The following is a 19,769-nucleotide window of genomic DNA, read 5'->3' on the forward strand; positions in this document are numbered from 1 at the left end:
GGAATTTATTTCTGGTGATTAGAAATTCATTTCTCAATAAAATATGGTTCAGATCCCACAATAAGCTGTAGGTAGGTCCCGTTGCTAAGTAACTAATAGGTTCATAGCCACGTAAAAATATCTCCTTTGGGCCAACCCTAGGAGGGCTGTTAATCAGCTCAGTGGTCTGGTTAACTAAGATATATTTAATTGCAATTTAGTACTGTACAGTAATTTATGTTTTATATATTTGTATTAATAAAATACTTTTAGAATATAGTACAGTTCATGTATATTGTTTTATTATGAAAAAAAAATATATATATATCTGTACATATTGACTTAGCGTATAGTACCAAGTTTAACTTGCAAACATAATCAAGATACGAACAGCTGCTCAGAGCATAACTCGTTCGTAAGTATAAGCGTCTGTATGTGGTACCTTTCGGATTTTTTTTTATTAAGTGTTAGAACTTACCACTGCACAGACTTAATTGCCTCTTTTGCTATCATTGAGCACAAAGAGCACAGTATCTCTAATTCAAATTGTCAGGTGGGGAAGAGAGGGGAGTTGAGAATCCTCTTGTGATAGCAGTATATTATTGCCATAAGCCGGTTATTTCAAACTATTCTGAATATCGTCAATGAATAGTAGATGGCACTTTAGACTGTGAATCAAGACTTGAAAGAGAATAGATGGAGCATGGATGAAATAGGGAACGGTAGCTAGGTGAATACCTGTGGGAAGAAATAAACAAGGAATATGATGCTTGGCAGATAGTGGTGCTACTTCATTTTCCACAGTCTTGCTTCAAATATACTTTTATTTCTTTCAGTCACTTTTTACTTATTTCCAATGTTAATTAATACTATTACTATTGTCGTTAGAAATTTTAAAATGACAGCTTATATTTGTTTATGAAATAAACAACCAAGGTTTTAAGCAGCTTTGAACAGGTTCTTAATTTTGCACATGCTGTTTCCTAATTTCCTCTTACATTATAAAACCATTGTACTGATTCTTAAATAGAACCCTGTTCTAATACATTTTGTAACTATTGTAGATTCTTTCTGACACATATTTAATTAAAACTGGAGAGCTTTTATGTGTCTAAAACATTTATTTATCATACATGGACCATTGAGGTGACATGGTTGTATCTTAAGTGTTTTCATGTTTAATTCCAGTATCCAAGAGATGATTTATTATTGTTGACTTTATCGCTCATAATAATTATGTATATGGTAATGAACACACCACATTATTAACTCTTCTTTATTTTGCAAATATACAGTACAGCTGACCCCCCGCCATTCGCCGACTCTGGATTCACGAATTTCTCTATGGACCGTATACGTATACCCTTTATTTGTGGGAAATTTACATATTCACGTTATTTTTATATGAGAAATATCCATAAATTACTGCCTTTTCATATCAATTGCATAATTAAATGCACTTTTTGTGGTAAAACTATTTAAAAAACCAGGTATAAGCATTTTAGTGAGTTTTCCTTAAGTTTGAACCGACAAAATATAGGCATTTTTAAGCATTTTTATATTTGTATAGGGGTTCTAAGTATTCATGGATTCTTTCTATTCGGGGTGGGGTTTGGGGAGGGGGAGCCTGGTTTGCATCTCCCGCGAATACAGCGGGTCCACTGTACACCCAAAGAAATTCATAACAATATGTAAAAACTAAAACTAATGTACCGTAGTTGTTCTTCAGCGTATCAGATCTGAACATATCAGTAGTTGTTACTTATCAGGTAACATTGTGATAGTTTTTCCTATGCTACCTCTTTAGGTGTTAAATACAGGTTAGCTTTGGTTGTAAATATATGAAATTGCTATTGGTTTAGACACATTAAATGTTCATGTGCATGATACTTATAGCTTAGGCTGTAAATATAGGAAATCGCTGTTTGTTTAGACATTAAATATCCATGTGCATGATACATATACAGGGTGTCCAAAAAGTCTTTCCTGGATTTCAGACCTTTATTACACATAAACCTTGTTAGGGAGAGGTATAAGATTTTCTTCAATTTCAACAACGACCAAAGTTTTTTTTTTTACATTACTAATAAATTTCAACATGTGCCCCCTTTGTTGCCCGGAGTACGTATAAGTGATATTCTATCTCACGCCAGGTGTTCTCCAACATCTCCATATAGTTACCGTTGCTAGAGCTGCAGTTATCCTTGTTTTTAATGTCGGTCTCAACATTAGGTACTCGTGTACTGTACACTTTATCCTTGATATAACCCCATAAGAAAAAATCAAGAGGGGTAATGTCTGGGGAACATGGTGGCCATTCTGTCGCACACAGCAACAATGGCTGCATCACTCACACAGTCTCTGTGAACTTTTATACCATCTGGTGGATCTCGTCGGTACTCATTTCTTAACTTGTGTTGAACTGCAACAGGTGATTTTGTTTCGTGGTACAATAGCACACACTGGGATTTCTCCTACATTGACACCATTTCTGCTATTCTTGACTCAGCTGGCTGATAGTGATCACAGTGGCATCTCTAGGCAAACAAAAGAAACTAGCAATTGCTCAACAGAATACTTTTAAAATTATTAATTTTATCAATCAGGGAATGATTTTGTGGACACCCTGTATTTTTCAAATATCAAAGGCCAGACCCCTGAAGTGTCTGATAAGCTTAAGAACTACCATATACGTACTGCAATTATTAAACCACCAATAATTATTTTTTAGAATCTAACTGTAAAATGCAAAATTTCTCAGTTATTTGATTGAATGAAAGGAATAGCCAACATTAATATTTTTCAGTGTTAACACTAACAAATTGAATAATTTACAAAAATATATTGATGTAAAGTTAATAAATCTTATACTTTTTATAAACGTTAGACCCCTTTTTACACATTTTCTTTTAGTATGCACAAAAGATTGAAATTACAGCACATCTTACTTCATAACATTATCCATTCCCATGAGATAAGAAACAAAAATAACAGTAGTACATTGAATTTGACTACACAGCATTAAGGGATGGATAAAAGGAAGTCTATTTTATGACATGTGAATTGAATTTAATTGATTGAATATAGACTTTAGGTCAAAGGCCAAGATCATACGGCACTGAAACAGGAAATTGACAGTAAAAGGTTTTCAAGGTGTAACATTAGGAAAACCTCACAGTTGCACTATGAATCAGTTGTTATGTGAGGGTGGAAAGTAAGATGGAAAAAGAGAATAGGAAATGAGGTACAGTAAAAGGAACAAAAGGGGTTGCAGCTATGGGCCAAAGGCATGCTGCAAAGAACCTAAACAATGTTTACAAGTGCACCACATGAGTGCACTGATGGCACTACCTCCCTTGATACTGGGTTCTGAATTAATGGCAAAAATATACATTGAGTCCGAACGCAGAGATCGACAATTGTGTTTCTTTACACTATGTGAATGCTCCTAAAATCAAGTGTTCATAGATATGTCTGCATATATAAATTTGTGTGTACAGTTCTACATGCAGAATTTACTTAAATTTATATGAATCAATGTATATTTTTGCCATTAATTCAGGACCCAGTATTAAGATATTACCATTATGTATATACCTTGGCATTCAAAGGCTGTTGTTGATGCTGGTTGTTCTTCATATTAAAGTTACTATCCTGTAAGTGGCCAATAGTAAATGACACATCTCGTCATATTCCTTGGCTGGTCCTGTTTTTTTTATACCATACATTGTTACTTCATGGTTTTCACTAACTGTACAATTTTTATCAGTTTTTTGCACACTCTTTATCCAAGATGTTTACTCAGTAACACTACTGCACTTCCCCAATAAGTATTTCTACGTACTGTGATACAGCTTTAGTATCACTTTCTCTTTTAAGACAGCTGTCTGATATCTTTGTTGTTTGTTTTGCTGTGGTGCATATAGCTTAATTAAAGTGAATATGTTTTGCTTATGGGTAATCTGTTGTCGTCATTTTTGGATTTTCTTGCTTTTTTGATCGCACTGAAAGCTAGCTAGATTGCCTAGATTAGCTGACTGGTGAACTGAATCATTCTTTCTCCTCACCAAGTCATATTCTTTCCTTTCAAACTTTATGCTCATCTTTTTTCAATAGATATTGTTGTTATTCCTTCCACTTGTGCAGAGGAGGTCAGAGTATCATCTTGGTGTTTAGCTAGTCCACTGTTTGGCTTAGTTGGTAACAAGGACACCATTCTTTTAGTACTAATTGATTTTGTGTTCATTTGCTTATTGGCTATACATATATTTATTGTTGCGTATTTTCACCATGTCATGTCATGTATCCTCTTCATTCATTTTGTTTTGGCACCTTATGTATGAACGTAGTTTTCTTTCTTAAACTATTGTATACCTAGGGTGTCTAACACTGACTAGATATACCTATCATATTTTGTATCAGTCCTACCATCTCGAACAGGTAACTGTGCATTAGCCTTTTTGGGAAAACTAATATATATAAGTGACACTGCTCCTTCCCCCTATTTTTTCTTTAGGATTCATGCCAATGCTTTGTTGAAAGGATCCACTTTTCCCTCCTTCATGTTATGGGACTGAAATAGATATCATAGTACAGGAAGTGTTCTGTGGCAGGTTGAGCTTATGTAAAGGGCTAGTTCATACATTGCCTGCCGGTTCAGTTTTATTTTATAGTAGGGATAAGAGGATATGACTTGTCTAAGCAACTTTTAGTCCTTAATTGAGGAAAATTGACTCAAGCTGTTTGCAAAACTACATTATGGTTTTGAAAGCATTCCAGTATAAAAAGTCTGGCCTGTTTTATGATGATTCTGGTAGTGAAAAGGCATTAGCTCAAGAGAAGCTACCAGAAAATTCAGTCAACAAGGAACACATGGAAGAAATTTAGATAGCAATTGCAAATAGACTTTTTGATGCATTATTTCAGCCTGGTGAAGCAAAGGGCCTTTGGTCTGATTCCCTGTTGAGGATCATTTGTCACATAATGACCTGTAGAACAGTAGAATAGCAGTTAGAACCACCTAACTTGTGCAGCAGGATGCCAGCTCACTTGAACTAGTCACTTGTGGTGTGACTACTCATGTGCCCACTACACACCAGCATCGCTGAATGACTTAGTGGTAACAGTAGAACTTGGGTAGGAGGTGGTGGTAGTTTTTAAGAGGTGGAAAAATGGAATGAAGGGCTAAACAAATCTCATAGTAACTGGAAAGTGGCCATGTGATTGTTGTGGGTAAATCTGTACTATGCACTGAATATAATAAATGTCAGGAGGGGTGCTAAAGATTACTAATATAATGGAGTTAGTGACTTCTTTCTTCATGAAATATGTTATTTGAGCAAAGGGTAGAGGCTACGTAGTTGAGAACCCTGTTTTGATAGACTGGCAGGTTTTAGAAGAGGTAGGGCATGTCTGTTACCAGGGGAACTTGCTGGACTGTGAAGTGAGTACTATTAAGAGAGCAGTAAAGAGCAGCTTCAGTGTTGATGAAATGGTCATTGAAGCATGATTACTATTAAGTAAAAATTTCCCATTTTTCTGTCTATATAAGGCTTGTACTACTCGGTGCAGCAAAAACATACTAGATACTGACAAGGACAGTGAAGGAAACTTTGAAAAGATGTGACCATAGAATGTAAGATTCATGTCCAGAGCATGGTAGGATTATTGTCTTATGAGTTGAAGAGGTGTGATATCAAGAGGCAGGATAAAGATGATTTGGACATATGATGAAAAGAAGGGATGAGAAACAGTTGGTCATAAAATCCTATAGATAAAAAAGTAGCAAGACAAAAACCTATAGGAAGGCCAAGGAAATCATAAATGAAGGTGGTAGGTAATTGTATAGATCTTTTATGATTTAAGGTAGAAAAGTGACGATACAGAATATAGTATGATGATGATAACTACCAAGGAACAGTCATCTCAAAGAATATGCAGCATTAAATACCCAATCTAATTTATATCTTATATTTTATAAAAATTAGCCTCCATACCACATCAGCAATGGTTATTTAACTTAGTGGCTTGTAGCTTCATTATTAATAATGAATAATAGAAATATACATGCTAAATGATAAGGAGCTTCAAAGAAATACCATACAATAAAAATAAAAAAAGTAAAAAATATTTATATAAAAAACTGGTTAATCCACATATGATTCATAGACTGTATATACGGCTGCCTGAGAAAAAAATATTTTTTTATTGTTATTACTGTATTTTATTTCAGTGTACGTATATTAAATCACATTATAGAGACATTATATATATGGTAATCATATTTTATGGGAATGCTTAAAGATCCCTCTAATAAAGTATTAATCACCTTTTAGGGAAGTAAGCAGTTAGATCCAGGTGTCTGTCAAGAGACTATTATTGGCACAGTACCATAGATGTAAAAAAGTAATGGATTAAAAGCATCAGCCTTGCATTTTGATCAAGACAAAACATCCATTCACACACACATTGTTGAGAAATTGGTGTTCCATCAAACGTTAGGTTAACCAGCTTTACATTGCCCGAGTCTTATTGTTTCACAGCCCAAAGGCTAAAATCATTCTGTTGTTTCTTCCCCAATATATTTTTGTTCGTTCCCTAAGGACAGCCTAACAGACTGTAAACATAGGGTTAAGAGAAAGAAGAGAAAAACACAAGAGATCCAATCCAGAATTTATTTTGTAAAGCTAACATCCCAAAGCAGTAGCATAAACATAAAATTACTGAAAGGACTCTGCATGGCCAATACCACATGTATTGGGGCACATCGCATAAAGTCATGGCAAGAAATATAGCTCTCCCAGAAATACAGAAGATTTAGCCATAATGCGGTAGTCCTGGTGCTAATGTTCAATGGAAAATCTGTGCAATACCCAAGCTGCTATGATGCATGAAAATCATTAAGGCAACAATGAGTTCCTCCATGACAACAGGTTGTTGTCCATTTGAGTTTGCTCTACTAAGGTGGTTAACAATAGCCATGGAATGTGAAGGCTATCATTTTGTAAAGGAGTGAGTATAGAGGTCCTAGACACTTCTGGGACTCTTCAGTTGGGTCAGAAATGACAAAACTAAAGTTATGACAACAGGTTGTTGTCCAGTTGAGTTTGTTCTACCAAGGTGGTTAACAAAAGCCATGGAATGTGAAGGCTACCATTTTATAAAGGAGTGAGCATAGAGGTCCTAGACACTTAAGGGACTCTTCAGTTGGGTCAGAAATGACAAAACTAAAGTTATGTCAAAGTCCAAGCATGACCCAGGCAAACTTATTATGTGGTTTACGAACAAGGTTGTTTGCATATTGTGTGTGGTGGTACACTGGGCAAGAAAATTAATGAAAGAGATGGGGGAGTTTAGGTTACATGTCAAAGTAGGGGAGGATTAAACAAGCTGCTGTATGCTTAGCCTTCCTGTAAGTTACTAGGCCCAAAAAGGTTGAATCTGCTATTGACAGGACTTAAGTTGGGTAAAGCATAAAGGAAAATCAGTGATGTGGTAGGGACAGTATAGCTAACCTGAGAACGAGGCTGGGAGGCCCCTGAAAGCCATTACCTCCTAATTTTCTTGCTGTTCTTTCCCATCATCATCTATGGGGTTCACCCAGTGTAAGGGAATTAGTATGGATATCATTCACAGTGGTAATTAAGTTCTAGGACCAACCCTTCCATTGCTGGTGAGCTAGAATTTTGGACAGAAGTAGACTCAAGATCAAGTCTACTTCTTCATATACAATGCATGCCATTGATAGTACCACTCTAAGACAAGAAAGAATTACATATTTCCTTGGACAATCTCGGTGGAGATCACAAGCCATTTGCATGGCTCTTCCAGGCTCCAAACCTCAGGTGTGTTTTGGTTCAAGGTAAGAGAAGCACCCTTGAGTATACACTGCATGCAAGTTTCTACTGAAGCCATAAAATGGAAAATTCCTGATAAGTTTCACAACTGGCTTTTGCACACAAAGAAATATAAAGCCTCAGAGGCATACTTGCTTAATAAGCATTACAATGGGGAAGGCAAACAGTTGTGATGTACCACATATTGGTAACAAAGCAACCAATAGTAAACATGGTAAAGGCCAATTGTGGGTTAGATGAGCTTGCATTGGGTGAATTCGTCACATCCAAGAGGCTCAGATATACTCTGGTTATGATGCAGGCTGATAGTTGTATGACATTACAGTTAAGTTTCACTCTATGGTACTACTTGCATTGAGGGCATTATTCAGTTGCGCCCGGGAAGCAGGTTGATGAACTGCAAAATATTTAAGACACATAATGATGGAGATGCCAATTGTTAGTGTTCTAGCTGTTTCTGCCCTTTCTTTTTTTATACACTTTACTGTATTATGCTTTTACTATGGCAGAAGGATCTGTAATCTGTTCACAAATGCTACTTTAAAATTTCTGGGCAAAAATGTGGGAATATCAGTGATCTGGATCCAATCCAAATTGTTCTTGTATGTACAAAAGAGATTTAGCTAGGCCAACAGAAATACTGTTAGTAGTTTTAAAAATTTCTCACTACTATTTTTAACAGAGTATAGCATTTTGAACAGTTTTATCAATCACCGTAACAGTAGTAGAAACAGACATCCATCTTGCTTTTGAAGATCTTGATAGTTAGCCTTGGAAATAGGAAGGTCACCTTTGTCTTGAAAAATAATTAAAAGAGTGTTTCAATATCAAAAGATTTTAATTTTCCTTCACGTTAAATTTAACCTTGTATTTGTAAAATAAAAATACAGAGGCCAACAAGGCCAAAATATTTACTATGATAACCTTAAAATATGAGAAAGCCCAGCAACAGCATACTTTTACCAATTTAAATGTACCATATAAAAACAATGGGTTACTTGTGCCTCTCAAGTAAGAAACATACTATATCAGTACAAGTACAGTAGTTACACTTCGTTATTAACGAATTACAGATTACTTATTAGGTAACCATTTTGTCTCCTTGAAGTGTAACATAGGATAACCCTAATCCAACAATGCCTACAGCAACCGCTAACATAACATAAGCTACAGGACATGAACCAGGTCCACTCCTAATAGTACTTCCATGTTCACGAATCTCTTCCTCACCAGGCACCACATCTTCTTCTGTCTCGACTTCTGTGGATAAAAACAAATTTTGCTAAGGACAGTCAACTGAAACTTGATGCACTGGAAATTAATTGCAACCAGCTGCATGACAATAAAATATCACTAAACATGCTACATCTTAAATGCTTCTCCTTACCTTATTGTGTGTACCACTCTTTACATATGGAATTTATGATTATTTGAAAGAGAAAAGTGACCTTGAATTTCTGCTTGCTGTATTAGTTTATGAACAAAATATTTTGAAAATGTAAAATATAACTCATCAATGTGATCACTTCTGCTGTGGTAGCAGGTGTTTGGCTACTAGTTTATACACTTGGCAAAAACCCGCTACATTAATGGTGATAATCTCCCTACTATGGTCACCATCCCTTGTTTGCTAAATATATAAAATTCATCACATGGGCAGAGATCAAAGATGACGCACAACTGGGACAAAAGAATATCATAAAAAACTGACAATAAGCAGTCTGATTTAAGTTACTGTATGGATGATCAATGACAGGAAGTATGGGCATTATGTGATTTTGACTGTCAACTAGGATTCATCAGGCAACAGACTCTTTACATAAACAAACAGCCATTAATAATAGCCAACTAGATGAGTAGCAAGGGAGGGCCTATGTCTCTTTCCTGTAAACACTGACAACTTCAACACAGGACAAATGCAAAAGTCATAACGGTAAAGATTACTCCAGTACTAATGATATCAACAAAGGAATTACTTTATTGCAGAGAGTAAGATACTGGCTTCTCCCTATCCAAGAAAGTGTAACACTGTGAGCATACACCAATAATGGTATACTTTGTCATTTTTCACAGATTAAGAGGGGTTGGCAAGTATGTATTTGGGTTTGTCCTTGTATGACATTTGTGCAATTCTGCAAGTACAAATTTAATGGAGATCTCACCCACTTAAGTTTAGCATTTTCTTGACAATTACATAATTTCTTTACAGGATTCACTATTTTGATTTTGCATTAAGATTTAAATCAAAGCATAAACTTCAAAAGAATATTTTAAAAGAAAACTAGAGCTTATGTTTACTGGATAAACTTGAATTCAACTACTCTACTAACATAGACCTTGCCCCTTGAATTTTTTTAATTTCCCTTCTTCATTAGGACAAGGAGTACCTATGATTGTTAGGTACATCTTACATCGTGGATACAAGGGCTACAATTCAACATTTTAGGACCTGTTATAAAGACCATCTACATAAAACTGGTTTATCCATCCATGACTAATAAAAAAAATACTTGGATTCTTAAAATGATGAGGTGATAGATAATTATTATTTATTAATAGTACAGAAAGAAATGTCCAATATAAAATCTGCAAACTCCTACATTTAAAATTTGAATGTCAATTTTATTTTTGCTAAACAAAATATGAAACAGTAAATTCCATGTTATTAGAGATGAAAATACTGTGAAACTGTAAATTCTGTGGTAATAAAGATTATCTCTAACTTACCTTTGAATGTTTCAAGTGTGTCATCTACATGCTCATCTCGTACTTTGACCCCTAAGAGCTCTTGAGCCGACTGACATGCATCAGCACTTGTATCACCTGGGAACAAATAGTCACAAAGACTAACTGGTAATCCCCCACCTGCAAGAGTTGAATTACATGTGATTTATTTAAGGACAGATTAGATTTGACAGTTTTGCACATTTTAATTGTAGTTGCTTTAATCTAAATTCCTGACAATTTTAAACTTTCATCTTAAGGAAGGAGTGCTTTTAATCATAATCTCACCTTCCAAGAAGACTCTTCTTGGGGGTTCATGTATAATTGGACCAATGAGATGAGATGGAGGTTCTTCAATTAGTGAATCACAATGCATCTCCCATCTTGATACAACTGAGCGTACTAGGTCTACAAGGACAGCTGCTCGTGCTTCCCCTACAGTAGCCTGAAAAATACTTGTGTTTTATACATAACTTCATCTTTAAACAACAAATATCAGTTTTAAAAGACTTCACAGCCTATAAATAATAATCTAAAGTGTGACTATCAAATATGGTACATGGAATTTATACCACTACCCCTAGCTTTCTTGAAATAATACAATTTCAGCAGTAAGAAACTCAATACAGTGTTGTCATTATCAATAATTAATTATTTTTTTTATTTTACTCGTGTCATTATCAATAATTAATCATTTTTTCTTTAATTTTACTCATGTCCAGGCAATTCCACAAATCAATAATGCTTTGCAAATTTGAATAAATTAAAAAAAATGCATTGTCTTACCTTTGAATGTACGAATGCTAGACCCGCCAATGCTCCAATTAAACGTAGAGACCCTGAGCTTTCTAATTTTCCATCACTGTTGGTCGAAGGTACACAAGAATCCAAGATTTCTACATTAAAAACTTTTGGGGGTGTTAATTCCATAACACCCCGGCCTCCTTTTTTCTTAGTAGGTTTTTCTTCTGCTTCTGGATCTAAGAGATCACTGTCATCTGGTAGCTCTGAATCAATGAGAATGAGTGAACTGCTCACACTATCTGCCCATGGCTTAATGTAGGTCTGGAAAGAGTGCAAAAATAGCACTTTTTGTGATCTTGAGATTTTATGATAAGTCATAGCTTATAAAAAAAAATATAACAAGGTAAACCGTTGCTATTACAGAAAGTAATTGGAATTTTTATGAAAGAACCCCTTTTGAAAAAAGGTAACACTTCACTTGGAAGGAGCACTGACAGACATTCCACACTAACACTAATAATAAAGGCACTTAAAAACAGAAGTTAGCAATTGCAATCCTAGTCTAAATTAGAAGCAGGTAATCAAGTAGGAAACCTAAGAGTTCACAGCCCTATAAGACCAGCACCCAGCTAAGCTTAAACTCACCCTAGACTTATATCAAGCCCTCAGAGAAACAGAGGGTAAGAAACAAACGGACACATGCATAATGGGCCATGTTACAAAAACTTACAGAAACTTAGACTTCTAATGTTTTTTTTTACAGATTTAACAGTGTATGCCTTGCATGATAGCTCACAGTGGTAAAGTAATGTTGGCAAAATAATATATGTACTTATTAATTCACAGAATTCAGTCATAGGCTTGATTACTTTTCAAGATCCATACAAACAGTACTATTAGTAAAAAATTATTTGTTTACATTAATTTCTAAAAAGCTCCCAATGAATAAATTTCATGGCTAGTACTGTACTCTATAGTATGAGGAGTGAACTATAATGGGAGAAAGAAAAACTAGTGACTTTTATTCAAGAAACAATTGTGGTTAACGAAACAATTTATGTAAGAGATGATTATGAGAACTGAGAAATAGTGGTTACTACTACTGAGCAGAACTAATGATTAACATCAAGATGAAAATATGAAACTTAGCTGATAAATGGGTAATAAAAACTAAATTATGGAAAAACAATGAATAACTAAAAAAGAAAACATGGTAGATATGTGAATGTAAGTTCTTGGCTTTAAAAATAAACCCTAATTTATAAGAACCCAACAGTACAATCTCAATCTTTCATTTTAAACAAGTGATTCCTTACCAAAACCATTTTATAGAGAGACTGGGTTGATTTATCTTTTGGCAGCCAAAAGTTGAGATTGATATTGTATGTGTAGCTTAATTGCTGCCATCTAACACCACCTCTCTGAAATTTCAAGTCCACAGTAGACATTACACTTGGAGCTGTAGTGGATACTTCCTGAGACTTGCATACAATTCTGTAAGGAAGGTTAAAATGACTAGACTGTCACAAAATAATTTTAACATAAAATTATCAGTAAGTTTGTATTGTGCCATAAATAAAAACAAAATTTATTATTTAATTTAATGTTGAACCATGTACCTGTTGGTGAATGACAGTATTTAAGGTATACGTACTGTAATATATTAAGATCTAAACTATACTACAAGTACACACAGTTATCACCTAGAAAACTCAAGGTTGCTAAGGGCATGTAAAACCATGCACCAAGTTACTCTGGAACTGAACAATTTTGCTCACGCACATTTGTAGACCCAAACCTTGGACAGAAGGGTGAAGGTCCAGGATAACAATGAAAAATGTAACAACAAAATCCTAGACTTAGACCTAATGGGAGTTCACTTTAGACCTAATGGGAGTTCAGGCAGAAAGTGCACAGAAGAAACGATAACAGAGAGAACTCACAGCACATCGAACTCCAAAAGAGCAAAGCGGACATAAAAACCTTTGAGAAGTATAATTAAGATTGTGATTAAGATCATCAGAAAATGTATTGTATGAGTCTGATCACATCACTGTTATTCATATATACAGATTAAGCTACAAATGTCCTTTAATATCTAATTTGCTCTACCTTGGAATTAATATATTTTCATATGTGTTAACTGAGGGGAATTATTTTAGTTGATAATAATTTCGTTGTCTCTCAGGTGCAAACCTAGGAACCAAGAAATCAGGCGCTTCACTGTACATCCTGATTTCTTGATTCCTAGGTTTGCGCCTGGGAGCCAACAAAATTATTATCAACTATAAAAATTCCCCTTCAGTTAACATACAGTACATCAAAATATATTGATTCCAAGGTAGAGTGAATTAGATATTAAAGGACATTTGTAGCTTAATGCATATGTATTGTATATGTGTTTATAGCTTTGAAAAGCTAACAAAACAGTGCACATCCAAATTACTAAAAGTCTTATTTTGAAGATGAGGTTTTATATTTCTGAGAATACTAACCCTGAAGAGCAAGCAGCACCTAGTTACAGAGAAGTCTGGATATAAGCACTGTCAAGTCAGGTAGTGTTTTACAAAAAAAACTGGAACTGTTCATTGTAGAGGGCAGCAATAGGCACAGTGTGACATTCAAGGTACCAACCCAAGTCACAGGTAAAAGAAAAAACTGTTTCAATTGAAAATCCACTTCAAAATCTACAATATTACACAGAAATCAGCTCATAATTGGTGAAAGTAAAGAAATATGAGCATTCTGCAAAAATTTTTTTTAACACTATAACAATACGAGATCTATAACATGGTTTATGTACTTTGCAACGGCTTTGACAGTCGCCCTGTACCTTCTCAACGAAGATCATCAATGAAAATTCAGTTCCTAAACCAACACCTTATTGTAAGGCAGTTACAATTATTTAACAGTTTTGAAAAATAATCGACATACATACTGACAAAGTAATACGCATATCTAAATCTGCAAACACACTCCCATTTCAAATATCCAGTCATTCAGTCCTAAGTGTTGAACTCTTGCTGTGAAGCTGTCTCTACATAAACATCCTGGGTTTTCATCAAAACTGATGGTGGCTCACATACCATAATTTTGTTCTTGACCATCATACCTCACACCTCATAATCCTATCCAAAACAATTGCTTAATACTGAACTTGCAACACATTACAATCCTGTCTGTTAATACACTTCACATCTGTCCTGTCAGTATTAACCCTCTTACGCCGATTGGACGTATTAAACGTCGAGTCAAAATGTCTCCTGTATGCCGATTGGACGTATCATACGTCGGCTCAAAAAAGTTTTTTTAAAAATTTGCGGAAAAATACTTATAGGCCTACCAGCCGAAAACTTTTGAATCACGCGCCTTGGAGGATGCTGGGAGTTCACGGATCAAGGCGTTGTTTTGTTTACAATCGCTAAGCAGGCGCGCAAGCGCGAATTTCTTTCCTATCACACTAAAAAGTATCAGTGACACATCTCAAAAATTATTTTGTCACTTTGACATAATTTTTGAACCATTTTAAATTATCCTTTACATGAAGTATTATATATGGAAATGTGCGCAATTTCATGTAAAATACAACAAAAAAATACTCATGATTGTAGCTTTTATCAGTTTTGAAATATTTTCATATAAATAACGATAAGTGCAAAAATTTCAACCTTCGGTCAAATTTGACTCTACCGAAATGGTCGAGAAACGCAATTGTAAGCTAAAATTCTTATATTATAGTAGTATTCAATCATTTTCCTTCATTTTGCAACAAATTGTACGTCTCTAGCACAATATTTCGATTTATGGTGAATTTATGAAAAAACTTTTTCCTTACGTTCGTGCGATAACTCTTCCGATAAATTTTTTCGTGCGATTGTCCTAATGTTTGCACCCTTTTAAATTTGCCATTACATAAAGTTTTATATATGAAAATGTGCGCAATTTCATGCACAATACAACAAAAAACAACCCATGGTTGTAGCTTTTATAAGTTTCGAAATATTTTCATATAAATAACGTTAAGTGCAAAAATTTCAACTTTCGGTCAACTTTGACTCTACCAAAATGGTCGAAAAACGCAATTGTAAGCTAAAACTCTTATATTCTAGTAATATTCAATCATTTACCTGCATTTTGCAACAACTTGGAAGTCTCTAGCACAATATTTTGATTTATGGTGAATTTATGAAAAAAAAAAAAAAAACTTTCCTTACGTCCGCGCGGTAACTCTTCCGAAAAAATCAGAATTTTTTTTGTGCGATTGTCGAAATGTTTGCACCATTTAAAATTAGGTGTTACATAAAGTTTTATATATGAAAATGTGCGCAATTTCATGTAGAATACAACTAAAAATGATTGAAGGTTGTAGCTTTTCTCTTTTTCGAAATATTTGCATATAAATCACGATAAATAGAAAAAAAATCACGTTCGGTCAAATTTGACTCTACCGAAATAGTTGAAAAACGCAATTGTAAGCTAAAACTCTTACGGCCTAGTAATATTCCGTCATTTCTCTTCATTTTGAAACAAATTTGAAGTCTCTAGAACAATATTGTGATTTATGGTGAAATTTTGAAAAATATATTTACCTTCACTCCGTGCGCCGATTCGCGGCCGCAAGTCTCCGAAATACGTACATCGCATTATCCTAATATTTGCTCCTTTTCATATTAGCCGTTTTATAGGGTTTCATATATCAAAATGTGCGCAAATTCATGAAGAATACAATACAAAATAAGTGAAGGTTGTAGCTTTTTCCATCTCTGAAATATGTGCATATAAAAAAATATTTATATAAAAATTTCGACATTTTGTCAAATTTAACTCGTCCAAAATGGTCGAAATCTGCAATTCTAATCTAAAACTCTTACAGTATCGTAATATTAAATTGTTTGTCTTAATTTTGAAACAAATTGGAAGTCTCTAGAACAATATTTAGAATTACGGTGAATTTTTGAAAATAACATTTTTTTACGTCCGCGCGTTACGAATTCGTACATCATTTTGTGATAATATTTTTCCGGTGTTGCTTTTATTGTTTTACTATGTATTATATATCAAAATTATTGCAATTTAGTGTACAATACAATGAAAAAAAAAGTAACTCGTTAGCTTTGACCGTTTTTTGCACAGCGTGATTTGAATACAATTATCTAAGAATTTTTTTTTTCGCTACCATATCTCGCATTATTTACACATGATAATGATATTATTTTTCATTTCTGATGATTGCATACTAAACTTTAGGAAATGAAAAAAAATGAGCCAAAAATTAACTCTTAATCTTTAAAACTAAGCGCGCTGTGATTTTTTGAAAAAATTATTTTTTCCGCTTCCGCGCTCATTCCAAACCGGCGCCGGCATACAGGAGAGGTTTTGATTTTTAGGGCTTCGGCGTAAGAGGGTTAATAAGCTTCACATGTGAAATATCATCTCAACCTATTGTTAAACTAGCAGTCACAGATAGTAGTGTCTTCCCTGTCCATATACTGTCAAGTATGAACTTGAAATGGACCAATGTTTCTCTGTTCAGTCCCTGTCATTAGCATTTCTCTGTTCGGTCCCTGTCATTAGCATTTCTCAGTTCAGTCCCTGTCATTAGTATTAATTCATTCAACAATAGTTCATAATTCTAAAGAATCCTTGAACATCCTTGCTTCTGTAGGTATTGTTACTAGGGCAACTGCCAAATCCTGGTAATATTATTGTGCAGAATAGAGTTTGAGGGCTGTCATGTTTCTCTGAAGCTATAAAACCCAATGATTAGCTTGTGCTATGGAGTTTCTGTTTTTTAAACCCTTCTCTTATACACTCTACAAGGATTCAGCCAAAACATTTATATAGTGTATATGTAATTCTGTATGGTAAAATTATCATATGATAGTCTGTGAATGAGGATCTACTATGCAATAAAACCGGTTCCTTAACAGTGTAACCCATATGCTGCGGTGGGATAAGTTTTTATAAAAAGAAAAAAAAAATGGGAGTTAGTTCATAACATCTTACCTTCAAAATTTATGGATCATCCTTGGAAGGAGAAGTTTGTCAAAGGATAATTTTAGAACACACTTAATATCTTCATGACAAACCAAGAGAAATTTATTAATTTGACAAAATAAACTGGCGGCTCTAACAGTGCAATCTGAAGTGCTGTATTTACTTACTTAAATGCAATTACACCTTCAGGCTAAAAATAGCTAACAGCAATAAAAGAACTTTTTAAAATGTTAAAAACTAGAAACCAATTATAAATTGATGGCCACTTAACAACATAAAAAGAAACTGGACAACTAACTTGCATACCTACGTGTTATGGTTACAATCCAACCTTGTGGTAGTGAGTAAAACCTCTCTCTCTACATGAGAGTTCCTACTGTTCTAGATAAATCAAGAAGGAAGTAAACCACATGAATCCATTGAATGCAATACCCTTCATTATGTATACACAACAAAATTCCTTAACTGCATAATTAATGCCAAATAAAAGAATTAGTACACAGTAGCTGAATTACATACTTGAGAGTTTGTGTGCACACATGAAGTATGCATTTTTCTGCTGTGGATTCCACGGTTCCTAGAAGAATTTTAGAAGCTGTACGGTGAACTGCTCCAAGTATAGAACGAAGCTTGGACTGATTGGCTGAAGCAGTGAAGTCAGACTGGGGAGTTACCACATAAATACCAATAATGTCAAGTCCCCCTGGCAACATGCGTACAACCTGTGGGAAGTTTTGCTCTTGTAAAATCACTATTTCTTTTAATCTTTCATATTAGAAGTTTGGTTTTGTGTAGTCTAAACACATAGTTTAAAATAGTTACAAAAGATGAACAACTTTTACATACTAAAAATGAGAGAAAGGAGATGGGGGAAGCACAGTCAGTAGAGGGACCAGTGGTGGAGATACAGGATACAGAAGAGAAGAGAGCATTAAGTAAAATGAAGAATGGCAGAGCACTAGGTCCATCAAAGTTCCAAATTGAAATTATCACATTACTAGGTACAGAGGGGGGGAAATGGATGTTGGATTTATTAACCCCTTCTTTACCGGGTGGGTGAGCAGAATGTAAACATTGCGTTCGCTGCCGAACTGAATCTCTCGGTAGTGACTCCAGTTTGGAGGGGTGCGGATCGTAAAAATATTTGCCAAAAATACACTAATCAAGACAGGCTAATGAAATTATCAGGTATTATTAGCACTATAATAACGCATATTCTCTGTTAGTTTTATCATCCTACAGGGAAAATACATGATTTTATGAAAAAAATGTGAAACTCAGTGTCCCTTGTACAAGGGACACTAGTGGTCGGTGAGAAAACTACAGTCTTGAATAGAAATTCAGTCTTACAGAATGTTGGTATATCCACCTGGAACATGCACATAAAGTATTATCAAAATAGAACGGTAAATAAGCATGTAATAACAAAAAAAAAGAGCAAAAACTAAAGCGAAAGCCCCGCCAATATGGAAATCGCAAATTTTATAGTATATCTTTCAAAAATTGGTCGATGTCATTTTCTAAGTTTTCTAAGATTAGTTTCATCACAGAAAACAACTTCAGGGGCATCAGGGGTATCTAAACTAATTTTTCAAGTTTCTTGTCCTCAGAAAAAATCGCTTTTCGCTTTTTCTCTGGTTTGGTTTTTTACATATAAAGTTACTATAAGGCTTTATTTTTACCTTCATTTATCTGGTGTTCATATCTTTTGTTTGTAAAATGTAATAAGTGAATAAATAAATAAATACAGTAAATGGTGATGGAACTGGTTTTATACTTGGGTAAGAAGTTATTACATGTTTACGCTTGTCTGGTTTTGTGATTTTTTGTTGAGACGCAGTTCATCTGTCACCTACACACAACTATAAGCAGTAATAATATTTTTTGGGGTTCATCATACGTCTGGCATCGTGTCATACTGTTTATTTTGCTCCAAACTCTTCAAACCGAAATTACAGAATGATTGGAAGTCCCTATCTGAAAAGAGGAGTTTTGGTGGTACTATGCGTACCACCTTTATGCAAAGGGGCGGTGTAGTAGACTTGAATGGTGGTATCCACCTACCTCCAAACAAACTTTCGGTAATGAAGAGGTTAAAAGCTAAATGGGAAGAGAAGGTAATGCCAAAGAACTCGGAGGGGAACCTAATGGTGTTTATATATAGTATATACAAGTGGATGGGAGATGTCATGGATTGTGGTAACTACAGGGAAATTAAACTAACAGAGAATGGATTGAAAGTTTTAAGAGAGGATACTGGACGAGAGATTAAGAAAGACTGTAAAGATCGGGGAACAGCAGTATCGATTCATTAAAGGATCTGCACAGTAGGGTTGGAGATTGGCAGGAGTCTTTAGTGTGTGGTGGCTTAAAGGTGAATGTGAATAAAACAGAGCTTCTAGTGAATAGTAGAAAAGATAGAGACAGAATACTAATACATGAATGAGGAGGCTTGATTATAAAACAGGT

The 19,769-nt window shown here is 34.7% G+C and overlaps 2 protein-coding genes across 3 annotated transcripts in view; one reads left to right on the forward strand and one right to left on the reverse strand.

The window, feature by feature from the left end:
- The window catches only part of LOC135202351 (uncharacterized), a 224,275-nt gene that overhangs the window by 145,237 nt on the left and 59,269 nt on the right, over positions 1-19,769 (forward strand). The window lies entirely within an intron of this gene.
- LOC135202349 (protein odr-4 homolog) overlaps positions 8,655-19,769 on the reverse strand; it is a 39,650-nt gene continuing 28,535 nt past the window's right edge. For both annotated transcript variants that reach the window (XM_064231711.1, XM_064231712.1), the window contains exons 4-9: positions 17,820-18,022; positions 12,620-12,797; positions 11,346-11,624; positions 10,848-11,004; positions 10,563-10,700; positions 8,655-9,095 (exon numbers count right to left, since the gene is read on the reverse strand). In XM_064231711.1, coding sequence (XP_064087781.1) covers positions 8,917-9,095; positions 10,563-10,700; positions 10,848-11,004; positions 11,346-11,624; positions 12,620-12,797; positions 17,820-18,022 — 1,134 coding nt within the window. In that variant the 3' untranslated portion in view covers positions 8,655-8,916. The remainder of the gene's footprint in view (positions 9,096-10,562; positions 10,701-10,847; positions 11,005-11,345; positions 11,625-12,619; positions 12,798-17,819; positions 18,023-19,769) is intronic.

This window comes from Macrobrachium nipponense, chromosome 30 (assembly GCF_015104395.2).
Source record: "Macrobrachium nipponense isolate FS-2020 chromosome 30, ASM1510439v2, whole genome shotgun sequence".
NCBI classification, from domain to species: domain Eukaryota; kingdom Metazoa; phylum Arthropoda; class Malacostraca; order Decapoda; family Palaemonidae; genus Macrobrachium; species Macrobrachium nipponense.